We start from the raw sequence: 18,180 nt of genomic DNA, 5'->3' as shown, positions 1-18,180 counted from the left end.
GAGGGCCCTGTGTATGCAGTGTATGGACATTGGAACAAGTTTTTATGTTATTCAAACCTTACAATTTTCTGTCTTGATTATTAAATTCAAATGGAATATTGAAAATTTTCACATATATTAGACAATTTATTAATTTTTCCCTAAAATATGTCACTTCTTGCTTTGCTCATTAGCACGCTACATTATTAGTTCCCTTGGTGTTGGGTGTGGTGTGGTAACATACACCTTAAGGGTGTGATCCTATAACCCTATCATATTACAGCGGTGGAAACCAATGTTGCCTCAATTAAAATATTTAGGAATTGTTTTCTTAATATTTCATTATTTTTGCTTATCTAGCCTGCCATGTTGTTAAAAGAATGGATGTCAACTCATAATTGAAATAGTAATAAGACAATATCTTTAATGTTTGAATAAAATTAAAATAGGTTCCTTAAATCTATTAGGCATCATACACTATGTGTATGATTACATGAACACACATTAAATTTAGGTGTGGAAAACTTTCTAAAAATGACTAAATAGTGGATATTTTAACCTTTGTAAGTCACTTAACAATGTTTGTAGCACACTTCACCCCGTTTTTCCTCATAACTTTTGAAATTGTAAAAATGTTTCTAAGCGACCAGGTAATACAAAACTATGTCGGAGTTTGCTGACCCTGGCAATAAGTGAACACAAAGAATGTGTGTGCTACAAGGGAGAGAGAGGGACAGCCCTGAACCCCCAAACCTGCCTGCCCTAAATAGCTCTGCCATCCACCACATCAAGACAAAACATGTAAGACCTTTAATGAAAAGGAACTTTAATACAATTACTGTGCAATACAGAAAAGACACAATATAATGTCTAAATCAAGCACCCAAAGTGACCCATCCCCTTGTGGGTAAAAGTCCACCCAGAAGGGACTGGCCAAGCGAAGGCCTGAAAGTCTGCCACAGTCTAAAGCACCTTCTGGTGGGGCCCCATGGAAAAGGGTCAGAAGTGGCCAGACAAGTCTGTGAGGAAAAGAGCAACATCAAGATAAACGCTGCCACAGTGACCCTCCCACGGGGCCCTCATCCACGTCTGTTTCCATCAGCCCAGGACTGAGAAGCGCAGTTTCGCCACCAGTCTCTGCTCCTGGGCCCCCTCAGGTCACCCTCTGGCTCCATCCTGCTTCCTTCCTCCTCAGTCTCCTCTCCAGATTCTTCTCTTCCCCGCTTAGCTGCACCCTCCTTCTGGGTGGGACAGGGAACCTGGAACCTCCCCTTTTCCTGGGGACCCCGTTACAGGTGGACGCACCCTACACCCCCGGGTGCAGCTGTGGCAGGGCACAGGTGAGGCTCTCTGGGAAGGACCACGTGCTGTCCTCCTCCTAAACTCTCCAATTAATCCCCAGCTTTTCAGGCCTAGCTTCCCCGGAATAAAACTCGGTCCTGTCACCACTGAAGCTGCCTGACAGCTCCTGAGGCTCCTGACGGCCTCAGCTCGCCAGCCCGGCGGCCAGCCCCTCGGACAGCCCACTCCCTGAAAGACACCGACCCTTTCCTCACACATTTACCTGGGCAACTTCTCCCAGGGGGCTAACTGCAACATATCCCCCCCAAACCTCTGGGTGTGCAAAAAAACCCACCTCCTCCACGTTTAGGTGTCCCGCTGCACGCGAGCCATGTGCCGGGGCCAGGGCCTGAGTCTCGGGTGAGTGATTATGTGGTGGGGAGCACCTCATCCCGCAAGCAGGAAAGGCCCCCCGGAGGAGGGGTTTGGGAGTGTCCCTGCTCAGTGACAGGCAGTCGCCTCTGACTTGGTTCTTCCGCACTGCGTGAACTTGCGCCTGTGAGCACAGATCTTTGCCTCTTATTGCCACTGAAATTCTTAGTTTTGATCTACCAGCTGCTGAACTTAGCAGCTGCAATCAGTTGCCACCTCGACCCCAGCCCTGTCTGGACTAAGAAACCATCTACCAGTGAACAGAATCCTTCCTAAGAAAAGGGCAAGATTTTGCACAAGGTGTTATCCTTTGACCCTAATTAGGAGCCAAAGGCAAGAGGTTTCTGTCACCCTGGTTCCAGCCGATCCTGCCTCCGTTCATCCACCCCGCTCTAGCAGGCAGCACAGGAAGCAGTTCAGATGTGGTGTTTGCTTTGAGGATGGAAAGTGACTCTAATAAGCTAAACTGTTGGGTATTAAGCCAAAGGCCCAAAGCCAACTTTCCTTTTGGCACAGAAGAGAATGCAGATAAGTGACTCACACAGATACTTGACTATTGCTCACAATAGTTCTGTACCTAACAGGTATTTTTCTTGCAATAAAATGTCACATGGTCCTTTTGCATTTTTTAAAATCTACAAACGACCTCATCAGGGATTCAGACAAATTGTACAACATGAATGCAAACAAACAGAAGAGGTTAGAGAAAATGTGGTAAAGGTAAGTGAAGCACACCAAAATCTGAAGGACAAGCAAGGGGGGACTTCTGACAGAGGGATGGAGAGAGACAACAAACAGACAAGAGCAGAAAACGTCGCGTTCAGCATCTATGTATCTTGCTTGCATCAAGCAAACTCTTCCACCCAAGTCTGAACAGGACTGCAGGGAGTTGAAGGGCATTTAGAATAGTGGGGTTTTCCCCAAAAATGTTGTTTGGATGGAAAGCTTATGACAACCAACCACAAAGTGTCTGCTAGAAAAACACATGAAAGCCATGCTTCTTTTATTCTAGGAGAATGTTCTTTCATGCTACAACTGCAGTGAGTTCTGTTGCTGGAGCAGAGAGAACACTCCAGTCTTTTCTGACTGAGCTTACTCTTCCAGCAGTTGTTGGGGTGAAGCACTAGCGGTCTCCAGCAGACCCTCGATTTCTTCAACTGTAGGTTCATGTGGCATTAACCACATCATAATCTGTCTGGACCCAACGTCCATACCTCTCGGGAGAAGATAATCTCAGGAAAAGACAACGACACATCTTTATTTCCTTTCTCTCCTACCCAGACACTAGCAGACAGCTAAGGAGCACTCCATGGGTGACGGCTGACGGCTGGGAATGGAGGGTTTTACAGGGTTTGGCTCTGTCAATGAAGCTACACTCTGTAAGACAGAGCTGGATTTTCTGTCAAGGAAAATCCAAACAAGCAGCCGTGGCCTTTTCTGGAGCTGGCAGTTGTCAGCAGGCTGCTGAATGTATAGGACTGAGGTTACTCAGCGTAAAAAGGAAGAAGGTTTCAGCCCTCCCTGGTGGCACAGCGGGTTAAGACGCAGCACTGCAAGCCAGCCGCAGCGCTTCAGTGCGAGTTCCACCCCTGGCCCCGGAGCTGACCCACATGGTGCCGCGGACTTCTCCTGACCCGCCCACTGCTCCCCTCGGCGGTGTGCTTCGTTGATCTGCCTGTCCTGCTCCCCACTGTCTCTGGTGAATTCTCTCACCGCCCCTGCACCTCTGGCCTGCACCCCCATTCTGTATGCATGAATAAATAAATCTTTTTAAAAAAACACACACACACAAAGGTTTCAGTTAAGCCTCACTTTGGATTTTTTTTTTCTGTAACACTCCCAAAAAGAAAAAAATCCCACCTTTCCTTGTGCTCTGTGACATATTACAACATCTAAAATACTTATTGCTTTTAAGTAACATACCTCTGTGTGTAGGGAGGCCTAGTAGCATGTACTCAACGAAGTGCATTAAGCAAATAAAAGTCATGAACAAGTGTGTGATTTCCTCACTTCCACACAGAGTGAAAAAATGGAGTGGTTTACTTTCCTTTTTCTAAAAACGTGGCAGGGACACACATACCTGTCCTCTTTATTGACTTGAGAGTAATATGATCTCTGTCTGATGGCAGAATAGAAGGAGAAAGCCTCATTCAGATAACTGGTCTCAGATGTGCGTAGGCTATGAGAAAAACAAAACAAAACAAAGCGACATTAAGTCTGACAATCTCGAGCTCTTCACCATGATAAAATCTTGTACCGATTCTTTTATTCCTCTCCACAGGGGATAAGAGTAACTGTCCTAAGTGTGAATCACTAAGGCAATAATCATATCACCCTTAAAATGTGTAAAACTGAGACTTGCTGGAGAAAACTCCCAAAGCTTTCCTCATGGCAACCCAAAAGTACACATTATTCTCCTCCTCCAAAGGGACTCTCCAAACAGCATTCCCCCTCCCTAAATCTTCCCACCAAGACCAAACATCTCAGGACTTTCCCCAGACTGACACACAGTCCCTTCTTCTTGGTTAATTTCTTTGTTTTTTTTTCTCACAGGACTCAAAAATGGACTAATCCATATTAACCTGCAAAGGATGCTAATGAAATTAGCTCTTTGTTTTAAATTTCTAGTTTTACAAGGGACTTCTTAAGGAAACATTCTACCCAAGAGAGTGGTTTCATGGTGGCGGTTTTGGCTGGCCTGCCAAACTGAAGGAGCCTTCTGGCCTATTAAATTATAAATGACCCAGACCACTCTATGTTATACTTGATATCACCTTGCGATAATGAGATTTAGACTTTTCCAAATAGAGCTCTCTTATTTCTTTGTCTCATTGGGTGGGTCTACATAGACGATACTGTTCTAAGAATATAATCAACAGAATCATTCTGTCCTTTGTGTAACATTTTAGACCTATCCAACAAGTATGTGTTTTAAGGTGTCTTTTTGAGACACTCACTCAAACATACAAGTTATGGTAGCTTCTATATAGTGTCAAGAGTTAAGTGAGCTATAACAACTGTAAAATCATTTTAGTATTTACCATTTATCTAAACCCAGGCTCAGACTCCTTTATAAGTGAGTGTGAACAAGTGAATTGTTTGGAAGGTGAGCTTTTGAAGGACAGAGTGCCACTGTGATTGTGAAAGTCATCTCAGGATGCTGCCTTCATCAACGCGCCAGGAACTATCAGGGTTTTGCCTTAACACATGAGCGTTCCCTCCACTTGCGCATGCTGTATTTAAACCAGGAAAACACTTTATTTTTTTCATATGCAATTCACTTACTAATAATGGTAGTATAGCTGCCCAATCTTAGAAGCAATTTCCCCTATTTGCCACCGCTTCAAGCCATACCGATTATCCAAGACTTGTCTGTTTTATATAGGAAATAAAAAAATAGAAATGAGACTATAAATTTCAAAAATAACCAAATCTGTAAGTTCCGTAGGATAAAATACCACCCAATTCAGTCAACCTCATGAATTTTTCATGAGATTTCAACATAATCATTCAATTAAATCCCAAAGGCAGTTATTAAAAGTCTATTTAAAGCAAGATGCAATATAAAAAGAAACTTCTGTGGGCTTTATTTATGAAAATTAGAAGCAGTACCTCCCAAGTAGCTCTGACCATTAAATAATACCTGTTTCAGAATGAAACCATGAATCAGCCCACCCATGGGAGAGTTAATCTGAACCACTTCCGATAACAGATTATCTTTAAAAATCAGGTAAGAACATGACATTTTAAGACCTTAACTAAATAGGGAAAAAGAGCAATTTGTTTTCATCTGGCTCACGAGGAGGAAACATATTAAAAAGCACTGAGATAGTAAAGGTCAGATCTGTGACTGACATAACGTGCACTTTCGTCACCCTCATTGAAGCGTAAAATTCCTTTACCGATGCTGCTGCTGGAATTTCCAGAGTTTGGTGTAAACATCAAAAGTTCTTCCAAAATAGGACTGCCACTGCTTCTGCCCATACTGTGGCAAATCCCTGTGTGACAAATAAACATGCATTAATTTCAAAGCCCTTAGGCTACCTGGAGGTGAAGTCTTAGGGAGGTACAAACGGGACCGGTAGAAAGCACGTGCACAGACTTTCTTGTTTAAAAGTTTTAATTTTGGGGAGCAGAACAAGTGCTGTCACCAGGATCCGGGACACATTCTTTCCCACGCTTCCTCCCAGCTCAGCACCTCATTCTTCATTGCCTCGTAGATTCTGGCACTCCCTTCCCTTCCCCTGGTGATGTCAGTGGCACTCACTTATAAACTGTTAACTTCTAAATGTTTATCTTCCACGAAGAATTCAGCAGTTTGAAAAACATTGCTGCTGGCAAACTGAAGAGAAGTGGGTGTGTAGGTGGCAGAACTGTTCTCAAACACTGTAGAACTATCCCCGAAAGAGAAACTATACATCCCTGTCCTTAGGCCTCGTGGCTCAGAACACATCCCTGAGAGACAACTCCTTCCCCGCCGCATGGCCACCCTGTGCCACGTGGCAGAACTCACTATGGTCCATGTGTAATTTCCAGTTGGCTATCCCAGGTCTGAGAAAATGATTTAAAAGGTGATGCATGATTCAGCCTTTTCACTTTTCCCTTTGACCTAACAGCGAGACCGGGCTGCTGCTCAGCCTGGAACACAGAGTAAGGCGCACTCACAGAGCCTCAGATCTGTACACAACGGGTAACTCACTTGGGAGCTAGAAAGAAATCGCTGTTACAATAAGGTACTACAATTTTGGAGTTTTTACAAGACAATTTTTTTTTTTTTAAGATTTATTTATTTACAGAACTGGGGTACAGGCCAGAGGTGCAGGGACAGTGAGAGGATTCACCAGAGACAGAGTGGGGAGCAGAACAGGCAGATCGATGAAGCACACTGCTGAGGGGAGCAGCAGGTGGATCAGGAGAGGTCCGCCGCGCCATGTGGGTCAGCTCTGGGGTGGGGATTGAACTCACAAAGACACAGCACTTACGACATGGGGTGGGCAATAGACCGTTGATGCGGGCTGAAGACGCCATGGCGACAGCAAGTATAGAAGAGAGTGGCGAAGCTGCATGTACCTGCAGCAGCCTGAAAAGCAGACATGTGAGCACCATTTACACAAACAGAGCGCTGCTAGCCCTGTGGCCATTAGCTGCACTTCGAGAAACACCATGAGAGCATGACGGACACAGTGAAGAGTTAGCTGCAAGCAGGGTTGAAGAGGAAAATACAGAAATTCCAGAACGTGGAGGATTAAAGACACAACAATGTGAGCGCATCACTGTGCAAGAAACTGTGGAGAGAGGCCAGCTACACAGCCCATCTAAGACTGAGTTAAACCCTCAGGGCAAAATCTTTTCCTTAAGGTATGTAAAGAGAGGAAGTAGTACCCAGTGCATTCTTCCAGGGCCATAACACAGATCGGGGAAAGAATTCTGGCTTCTGCTGTCTTGTAGAAAGCCAGCAAACTCAAAGTATCTGTAATAAAGTTGGAAAAAGAGAGAATGTGTCTCAAAAACTGTGTAATGGCTACAGGTCCACAGGAGCTAAATGGAAGCAGACTGCCAATTAAGTCCGTGAGCGGCTGGCAGCCAAGCCATTTGTTCTATAAAGGAACATCGAGCACTGATTCCAGGGCGTCTTAGCCAGCCCGAGGTTGGCCGTCACATTTTCATTGATCCATTTTTTTGGTCTCGATTGTTGCTGTTGTTCTTCATGAGCTCTGATGGAGCAGCAGAAGGATGTGGCTCTGGAGCACATAGGTGCAGGAAGGAAATAGCACCTTCCTTCTGCCCCTGCCCTGCCGATCCCGCCCACAGGTGGAATTCAACAGTTGAGGCCACAGGGTCTGCAGAGCATCCTGACAGTATCACCCAGTGATTGACATAACAGAGCAGAGGAAGCTGGAATCTACCAAGCGGGAGCCCACCCAGAGAAGTCACGAAAGGAAAAAAATACATGAAAAGTGTTTCAAATACAGAAGTCTCTCAAAGATGCCCCTCTCCTACCTTGTCCCACAGATGCAAAATACCTGGGCCATCAAGGGTTCTCTTCCCAGGGTAGGAAAGTGAGAGCACAGGGCCTCCTTGCTGGCTCAGGGGTTAAAGACAGCGCCACCAAGCTGTCCCCAGTCACTGCGGCACAAGTTCAATTCCCGCCAGGGAGCTGACCCACATGGCAGGGCAGACCTCTCCTGACCCGCCGCTGCTCCCCTCAGCAGTGTATTTCAGTCCATCTGCCTGTGCTGCTCCCTGCTCTGTCTCTGGTGAATCCTCTCACCGCCCCTGCACCGCTGGTCTGTGCCCCAGTTCTTGCATACATAAATAAATCTTTAAAAACAAAATGACAGCGGGAGGGAGAGGACCAGAGGAAAAAGGAGGGAAGAAAGGAAGGCTTTGCATTAAAGAAATTGGGTAAATTCACCTTATTATTGGCTGGAGTGAGAGTGGCCCTGGAATAAGATTAATTTAAAGGAAATCTGGTCAGTCTAAAGCAAACCTCTCAATCAATAAGCCTGGCCTACGTATACAAGACTTCTGTTCAGGCTTTTTATTATGTCATTTCGGAATAAGAAATTCCTAGACACTGAAGAAACAACATGACAGAAACACAGGTTCAGAGAAAGGATAAAAGACTCAGCATCTAAAATGATGCTGAGGAAATCTTCTGGAAAGTCAATAACTCTCCCCTCCTCTTAAATGAGATGGAACATAAAAGAGAAACGATCAATGAAAGAGAAAAGCGATTACAGCAAATACTGAAAAGAGGAAATACAAATTAAGGATCTATCAATTTAACAAACTGGATGAATGAAATATGACCCAACTTTGTCAAATTTCCGAACGGGAGGAATAAATCACAAGGCTACATAAGAATCAGACGAACACCAAACTTTGTTTGAAAATAAAGAAGGCAAACGGGCTTCAACGTGCTGGGACGAGGGGAAAGGAGGACGGCTCCAAACACCGGAGGACTCGAGAAGCCGCTCTTGAAGAGCCGCCTGAAGATACACTCTCCCCAAATAAAAGACAGAACGAAGGCAAGGTGACCACAAAGCCCAGGGAACAGAAGATCCAACTCAGAAGGCCGGAGAAAGTTCATCTACGACACTGTTCTAAGTAATTTTTAAGTTGTTATATGATTTAAATTTAAAAATCACGTAGGGGCCCTCCCTGGTGGGGTAGTGGGTTAAAGAACAGCACTGCAAGCTAGCCATAGCCACCTCAGTGCGAGTTTCATCCCCGGCCCCAGGGGTGACCCACAGGGGCAGCTGGACAGCTCCTGCCCAGCCCACTGCTCCCTCAGCTGTGTGCTTCATAGATCAGCCTGTTCTGCTCCCCACTCTGTCTCTGGTGAGTCCTCTCGCTGTCCCTGTTCCTCTGGCCTGTACCCCAGCTCTGTATGCATAAATAAATAAATAAATAATTTAAGAGACAGTTCACATATTAAAAAAAAAAATCACACAGGAGAGGCAAACACGCCTGACCTCACTGTGCACGTGGAGACAGCGCCGGTGACTGGACCCCTCTTCTGGCCTGGGGGTGTCTAGCGGCTGCCTGGCTGGGAGCTAGAAGCGGGGTCTCGGACTTCTCATGCCCCAGTGGGCTAGTGAGGGTGTGTTCGCATGAGACGACTTCAAGGATCCCAAGAGCAACAGACACAGGGCGGCCGGGGAGCCCAGCAGCCTGCTGCAGTCCCCACCTCCTGCTGCACCACCGCGCAGCCACGCCCGGGTCAGTGCAGGAGGAGACGCTCGCAGGACACGGGGAGCGGAAGGTTTTTACATGTCTCTCACAGTGACCTTGTATTTCTTTCTTTTGAAAGTCTGAAAATAATGCAGAGCCAGGAGAACTAAAATATTACAAAGCACATGAAGCTTTATAATGTCTCTTCTCCCCTCACTTCTTTTTTTTTTATAATATAATGGTTTATTTTTGCATCATTTTGTACATTTTTTTTTCCATCTCAATTGTAATCCCCATGGGTTCCCTCAATTCTAATCCCAGAAGTAACCACTCTTATGAATGCATTATCTGTGTACACTCAGGTATCCACGTGAAATGGGATCAAGTTATATGGAATGTTTGGTGCATTGCCTTTTACGTTTAATAATATATAATGTTTCTTTAATGCAATATAAAATTACATTGCGCCTCCCTAGTGGCCTAAGGGTTAAGTCTTAACACTATCACAGTCAAGGCCTGAATTCGATCCCCAGCCAGGGAGTGACCCACATGGCGTGGCAGACCTCTCCTGACCCCCCCACTGCTCCCCTCAGCAGTGTACTTCATGTATCTGCCTGTTCTGCTCCTTACTCTGTCTCTGATGAATCCTCTCACCGCCCCTGTACCTCTGGCCTGTACCCCAGTTTTGTATGCATAAATAAATGAATCTTAAAAAAAAAAAAATAAAGATACTGTGTAAACTCTTTTAGGTTAGTGTTTGTCTCAAGATCCTTGAGTTTCCAAGCTGACAGATTTACTAAAACTCAGTAATGCATGCTGTTTAGGCAGTGTTTTATTACATGATTAGATAATTTCACATGTTCAGCAAAAAGGATTTCAGGGGAAGGAAATTTTGTATGAGGCCTAGAAGTATATAAAAGCTGATCTGAAAGGCTAGCTTAATGCTGGCCTGCATTCCAGTTCTTGTATGCACAATGAAGCTGGTGGTAAGCTGTAATATACAAATATTTCTTTTTTAAAAAAGATTTATTTATTTATGCATATAAGAACTGGGGTGTAGGCCAGAGGTATGGGGGTAGGGAATGAGAGGTTTCACCAGAGACAGAGTGGGGAGCAGAACAGGCCGACTGACTGAAACACTGCTGAGGGGAGCAGTGGGGAGACAGGAGAGTCTGCCTAACTATGTGGGTCAGCTCCCTGCTGAGGTTCGAACTCATGCTGCAGTGGCTGCTGGTATCTTGATAGTGGTGAGACTTAATCCTTTACACCACCAGGGAGGGCCCAACACACAATTATTTTCTACTGGTATCAGTGTTGGCTGAATTCTATATTATTTTCCTTAAGTGAATTAAAAACATCTATTATTCCTCTAGTCTAAAAAAATCAGTTAAAAATTTGTTATTAATGACAACTATTTCTTTTATAAAATAGGGTTAAACACTTTTTTTTAAATAATTTCCTAAAGGTAAGTTCTATAAACACCCTTTTTCTAATGAGACATCACAAGTTAATATACAAGCCACTATAATATGAGAATCTAAAATTAACCAAGATGCTTTATAAAGAGTTTTACATCAATTCCTGTACTATTCAGAGCTTGACTCTGGTCTGAAGATCTGAATATAACAGTTATTATTACTGTCAGTAAAGATGGGAATTAATGATCCATAGAATTAAATTAAATGGGGTTCTGAGAATTAGCCGGTAATCTAAATGGCCTCATATCTCATGTTGTGCAAAGGCACCTATATTATAAATTGGCTGCTCCTATTCTTTTCCCAAGGTCTTAGAGGAAAGTGAAAATACAACACTAATCTCTCTTTTTAAAAAATCTTCAACTCTTTTTATAGAAATCAGTAGACAACGGCAGGAATAAGTGTGGTGCAAATGATTCAACATGAATCTCAGAGACGTTTCAAATGGAATATGGAGATGTCAGGAAATAGCTTCCAAGTTTCTAAAAAGCAACCACCTTTCCTAACCTCAATCAGCTGAGTTCACTGATGCCTACGTCCACTCAGCATCCAAATCCCACAGGCACTTCTTGGCTGTCCCCCTGTCCTCTCCACACCCAGATGCTGCTCTCCAGCTCCCCATCAACCGGTAACTCTCTTCTCTTTGTTCTTCCAATCTCTCATTAGCTTTCTTCTCTTGTTTTGTCCTTAAATGTTCAACTTCCCCAGAGGAAGTATGTGCATGCATGCATGCACACTCACATACACACCTCTCTCTTGTTCATTCTCTCTCAAATGAGAGCAGAGTTTGAGCTGCCAGGGAACTCCTGGCCAGTGAATCAAAGAACTAAGATTCTAGTTCAAATCTTCGAACCTTTTGTCTAAAGTTCTTTGCTCTCCGCCCTTTGAAAAAAGGTTTTTAGTCTACGTCAATAAGTTCTGTTATAGGACAGAACTTCTGCTCCCCAAGTCTTGGGATGCTGTTGGTTTCCAACAAAGCTGTGGTCAAACATGAAGAAACAACTCAACGTCTCGGAACAAGGCTCCCACTGCCCTACCACACACGTGATGGACAGCATCGCAGGATGGCTGTGTGCCGAGCGCGCTTCCAGGCTCATTCATCAACCAGACAAAGCTGTGTTTCTGACTTGCAAAAACCACTTGACCACATCCTTGTTTTTGCACCTGTAACCCACTGGTATATCTGTTTTTTTTTTGAGTTTAAGTTTAGGAACCGTGAGTACAAACGTGCACTGACTATTCAGGCTGAGTGACACCACCAAGGGAGGATCTCTAGAAAATACTGAATCTGTCTTGACTGATGAAGGAGCCAAGGTTTTTTTATAGAGAGGGAATGTGCCCAAGTGCCTGGCCAGCTTGCAGGGAGACATCCCATTTCCACCCCTGTATCCTGCCCCGGGTGCCGACCCGTGGAAGGCACTTAGTACAGTGCTCCCTTCCTACTGACGGCTCATGAACAGCTCTGAGTAACCACCTCTGGCATGGACTTAGATACCACATCAAAACAAGGTGGAGCTATGGAATGGCACTGCCTCCTCCTGCAAAGCAGCTCCAGGCACGGAAATCCCTACTTTAGAAACGGCTATTAACAAGTGTGTTCCTACAGTAGCTTGCTTGCAGGAAAAGAGATTGCCAACTTTAAATGCTTGGCGCCATGTGCCTTCCTTGTTCCACGAACAGCACTGGCTAGCTTCGAGGTATGAGGACACTCAAAGGCGCTCTGCCGCTGGGCCCTCTGGGCATGGAGGAGAGAGGACAGGGCGCCAGGTGCACCTGCCATGGTGAAGCGTTTGCCCAGGTTACTGCTCCTCCAGGGACTATCGAAGCGCCATGGTGAGTTATAGGGACCTTACACCTATATACCTACACTGAGCAGGTCTCACTTCTCAGATTACAGTTTGCCAAACCTTGGGCCCTCTCATTTGGAAAACCAGGAAACCAAGTGAGGCTGCTTTGAGGATTTAATGAATTCTGCAGGGTTCTTAAAATACCTCTTTTGTTTGTTTTCTCTTTATAGTCCTCCCGGAGAATCATAAAAAACTAACCACAAATACCCTGCCCCAACCAAGCGATCCTTGGCCTGACTCCCCAAGCAGCTGGGCGGGGAGATACCCAATGTTTCTAGTCAGGCCTGACAATTCAGATCTCAGAGACAACAAACTCAGAAGAACAGGTCTTACTGAGCCTTGTTCGTTAAGAAGTAGTGAGAAATGCTCTGGACATGTTGTTTAAGCTTTCGGTGTAGCATTCGAATAGCTGGTTCTCTGGATTCTGGGGAGATGGCGGCAGCAAAGCTTTGAATCTACTCAAAAACATTCTAAAACCAGACAGAACAATTAAGCAACCAAACCAAAAATCACAGACAACATTTTCACAGCAAAAGTAAAGTTACGGGCAGAGCTGTGCTCTCCTACCATCCGCAGGCTGATGGCCAAGCCCCGGGAGCCACAGAATGGGACTGTTTGGGGCAGGGTCTTTAAACAGCCACTAAGTGGAGGGCCCCTTATACAATCCGATCTGCATCCTTGTAAGAGGAGGTCAGGATGTACAGAGACACCGGGGTGCGGCTGCACCCAGGGGTGACCACTTGAGCACACAGCCAGGACACGGCCCAGCAAGCTAAGGAGAGGAGCCTTGAAAGAAACCAGCCCCGCTGGCACCTTGATCTTGGGCTTCCAGGCTTCAGAATTGTTTAAGGGAAGGCTGTCGTAAAGGAACTCTGCAGAGTCTTATGGACTCCACTCCCTCCTTCAGCTTCCTGGACCCTACACCCTACTCCAGTGATTGGAAAACACAACTCCCAGCAGTACCAGGGAGAGAACTGCAAGGACCCAAGGGCAGGGTTAAGCAGGAATTCTGGGACATTTGGGGGATAAATAGGGCGCGATTGCATCTCTCACTTGGGAAACGGCTCTCCAGACGGCGTGACTCGGTGTGTTCAGTCAGCCTAGCCGTAAGGTATCCCAGTAACCTTGTATCCCGCTCTCTTTCCCTGGGTGATTTCCTATTCCTTTCCCCTTTTGTAAATAAACCTGCTATTGACCCTTTTGTGTGCACCTGCAGTATCACTGAATTGTGAGCGCGTGGGTGAGGCCCCACAGAAAGGCGGCCCAGTCCCCTCTGGGCTTCCCTGTTATAGAACAATAACTCCCTGTCACTTACACCAACCATTCTGCGGTATTCTGTTGAGAGAGGCCTCGCAAACTTCAAGTTCCAAAATACAGCTGGGTGGGGACTAATGAACAGCAGCCCAGAGCTGTGCAAGGCTGACACTTGTGCAGAGATGGGGAGACGGGAGTGGGGGGGGGGGGGGGGGGGGGTAGTGTCTGGTGGTCCTGAAAGGAGGACCCCAAAACAGTCCCTCACCAGAAAGCACAGTGGACCATCTTGAAAACTGAAGCTAAAATTAGGAGGGATTTTGCCCGGGGTAATTCCACATATTGTTATTGAGTACTTGACATATAGTAAATGTAAACTAAAATGTGGGTAAGAGTAAAATATCCATTGTATTTTAGAGTATCAAAAAAAGCTCAGAGGTTTTTCCTGGTTGATTATTTTAAACTAAATATTTTGGCTATCTTGGATCAAATACAGTATTAAAATCAATTTCACTTGTTTCTTTGTCCATGTTCTTCATGTGGCTGCTGGGTAACTTGAAACCACAGCTGTGGCTCACACTGCAGTTGCATTAGTCAGTCTGTAGGTCACACAACCACCATCTCTCCTCCGCCGGTGCAGCCTATCTCAAATGCAAGCCCAGTGCCAAGAGGTAAGCTGAAGAAACGCAAAGCACATCCCACCCTTGTTCAACAGTTTAGGAGATGATCTCTGAAATAACACACCCCTTACTACTAGCCCTTTGAGGAACTTGCCTTAAGGGCCGTATTAACTTTTTGAAGATAAAGAAAGAGGGAAAGGGAAAAAAAGAGGGAAAGAAAAAGAAGACGACACAACAGTTCAAACTAGCTGCAAACTTGTTAGTTATCCCTCCATATTTAGGAGCAAGGACATCCTAAAAATAGAGCTGGAAAGGGTGCATTCCAGCTGAGTCCTTCTTTGATTTGACTATTAGGAGCATATGTAATAAAAATGATTTCAGCAATTAGTTCTATCTAAGGCCATTACACTTCATATTGGTGCAGTTCTCTGTAAATATGTCTACATTTTGATGCTTATTTGGCTCTATGTATTTGCTCCCTTGGAGTCAAATAATTCATGACTTTGGGGCCTCTGTTGCTGAAAAGCACCCAAAGCTCCGGCTATCGCTGAGGGACACAGCTGTGTGTCTCACATCCATGTCTCAAGGTGCTGCCTTACATAATCCCACCAAATATTCCATTCTGCTTCGGCAGCCTTAGTCACCATGGCAACCAGAACCCTGCAAGCACTTAGGCTTTTGATCATTTCCTGACAGTACTCAAAGCTATTTCTAACATTATTCTCACTTCATTACTACTGTAACTACATGCAAGGGCTATTATAAGCAAAACACCATTCATTTTATTCACTTCTCATTCTCTGGACTATGTTTTCTTACACAGTGAGTGGAAAGAAGAGATTATTTATTATGCACATGTTATTAGAAGGTATTTTTAGTCAAGAAAAAATACTCCATTAAGATGTTCACAGTCGGGAAAATGAAAAGACTGACAAATTGGATGAACGGCTTAATAAAAGGTGGCAAGACACACCTTGCAGAGGAAAAAGAGAACTTGTTATGCCCCAAACGAGATATTATGTAGTAAAGCTGAAGCCTTTTCTGTGCCTACAGGCACATTTTTGTCCTGCTCAACAAAACCCAAAAGCCCAAGGTGAGGGCACCGCGGGGGTCACAGTGGGCTGGACGCCTTATTTTCTACAAGAGACATGTAGTGTCCGTTAGTCTATTTATAATACGAGTACTTTTCTGCGAGAATGACACTTCTGTAATAAACGGGATAAGCAACTTCCGAACTGAAGAAAGACAAAACACAAAGGAAAGCGAGCGACCAGGTGAGGCCAGCGGGAGAAGGGATGCCAGAGGGGAGAAGGGATGCCAGAGGGGTCGGTGCAGACGCGGCCGCTCCTCCCCCGATACCCTCTAAACCCCACTTCCTCAAGGCTGGTCCAGCACCGCTACTGATGTTTCTTCTCTGCACGCACCAGGGTCCCGTTTGCTCTTTGGACCAAAAGGCGAGTGGGGGTCGGGGGAAGGAGAGGATGGTTAAGAAAATAACCTTGGACATATTTCCAAAGAAAACTCTTATTTCACGAGAAATACTCAAACGACACCAATGCTCGGAAGTGTGGGGAGCTTTAATTCCCATATCTCAGAGAGATTCTTTGGAGAAGAGCGGGGTGGGAACGCAGTGCGGGGAAGCTCTGGCTCCCAGCCCGCCGCTGTGGGCGCATCTGGCCCGGCCCACCCGGAACTGCGGCGCAGTGTGGCCCTTGCGATGACGCTCCCATCAGAGCCTAACGGTGACCCATGAGCAGGCTCAGGAATTGCACACTGGCAATGCGCCTGGTTTGGGGAGAAAACTCTGTCCCTGCAGTGAAAGGGGCTGGGCACCAAACTGGGCACTGAGAGCACACGAACCCCACGAAGAGTTAACGTGACAGTCACGGACAACACACATTTAACGGATTTTTTTAAAAGGTTTAGTTTTAGTTACTTAAGCATACAAGAACTGGGGTTCAGGCCAGAGGTGTGAGGGGTGAGAGGACTCACCAGAGGTAGAGTGGGGAGCAGAATGGGCGGATCTACTGAAAGACACTGCGAGGGGAGCAGGGTGGTGAACCATGTGGGTCACTCCCCTGGCCAGCGATGGAACTCGTGCTGCAGTGGCTGCCCCTAGGTTGATGGCGCCGAGACTTTAACTCCTGTGCCACCAGGAAGGCTCTTTAATTGAATTTTTGATAAAATAATATTTTTTTGCATTATTTTTCATTACCCAACCATGGGTAACTTTTCATTTCTATCTCCACCAAAATCTCTTTCATATTGGGTTGTTGGAAAAGCCATGATGTATTTTTTTCTGTTTTTCAAGCAACCCAATAACTCTACATTATTCCCTGTGTGTGCACAAAACACATTTTATTTTAAAATGAAAAGAAAAACGAGGGTCAAAGGAGAAATGTCTCAATAAACTAGTCTTGTGCTATGAGCCACATACCTCTCCAACAAAACCCAAAAGCATTCAGAGAATATAAATACATCACATATGGCAGATAAATTTTTTGTCAAAACAGTGGAGTGAACGTTCATTCAAACTGAAGAAGTTATATCACACAAAACAGTGAAAATAAATTCCTGGTAGACTTGATTATCTGCTCTTACAAGTCAAATCATTATTATCAGTATTGCCCAATTCTCCAAGAGCGCTTTTGGAAAGTACTACTTCCTGTCTGGGAAACAATCAACATCTGAGCACAGCGCAAAGTGCTGTTTGGTGGCAAGGAATTGCTGATACCTGAAGGTACAGCTGCACTGACAGAATTATGACTGAAACTAAAAGGGACAGTGCAAGTCAGAGACACCTGTGTCTTTGAGCACTGATCATTTTAAAGAATGAGTGTCAAAAGAATTAATTCTTGAACTTGATAAAGGTACAGGTTTTTAAGAACTAAGCTGAAAGAAATATCCCGAGCACCTAATGCTAATTAGTTGACTATTAATCCTGAAGGCAGCGCAAATCAAAACCACAATGAAACCCCACATCACACCCACTAGGATGACTGTCATCAAGGACACGATAACAAGTGTGGATGAGGACAGGAGAAAGTGGAATCCCCATGCACTGACTGGTGTAGCGTCTCTGAAAAACAGTCTAGCAGTGTCTCAAAGGTTATAAACATAGAGTCACCCTAAGACCCAAACAATACTACTGCTAGGTATATTCACAAGAGAACTAAAAAAATGTCCACACAACACTTCTACACAAATGTTCAAGCAGTATTCACAACAGCCAAAAGTTGCAAAATAACTAAAACAAAATAGAAAAAAATATGACTTAAAACCTTAGGTCTGCTAGGGCCAATTTTTAAAATTATAATTATTTACATAAGGATGCAATTAATCCATAAAGCAAAAGAAACGGCTGCCTTAGAAGATCTCTTCTGTTGTACAAAATAGGAAATAGCTGAGAGTAGGAATAAAAAACTAAGTTTTAGGAGGATTTCAATTAACAAATGTTAGTGCAGCGCCTGCTGTAACCAGGCCCTGCCTCAGGAATGAGAGAAGGCGTCACAAACTTGGACCAGGCCTTAGGGACATCTCATTTTAATGTAGGAAGACATCATGAGCAAATCCCATTGGTCACTATCACTTGAGACAGGGATGAGTTTTTTTTTTTTT

The 18,180-nt window shown here is 44.8% G+C and overlaps 1 protein-coding gene across 1 annotated transcript in view; it reads right to left on the bottom strand.

Moving 5' to 3' along the window:
• The window catches only part of SCAI (suppressor of cancer cell invasion), a 106,006-nt gene that overhangs the window by 29,283 nt on the left and 58,543 nt on the right, over positions 1 to 18,180 (bottom strand). Inside the window, exons 4-6 of the mRNA XM_004677341.1 lie at positions 5,595 to 5,690; positions 4,978 to 5,064; positions 3,773 to 3,871 (exon numbers count right to left, since the gene is read on the bottom strand). Coding sequence (XP_004677398.1) covers positions 3,773 to 3,871; positions 4,978 to 5,064; positions 5,595 to 5,690 — 282 coding nt within the window. The remainder of the gene's footprint in view (positions 1 to 3,772; positions 3,872 to 4,977; positions 5,065 to 5,594; positions 5,691 to 18,180) is intronic.

The sequence above is a fragment of the Condylura cristata genome, unplaced genomic scaffold (genome assembly GCF_000260355.1).
Source record: "Condylura cristata isolate star-nosed mole 26May11 unplaced genomic scaffold, ConCri1.0 scaffold00006, whole genome shotgun sequence".
NCBI classification, from domain to species: Eukaryota; Metazoa; Chordata; class Mammalia; order Eulipotyphla; family Talpidae; genus Condylura; species Condylura cristata.
This window is presented reverse-complemented; position numbering and strand designations above follow the sequence as displayed.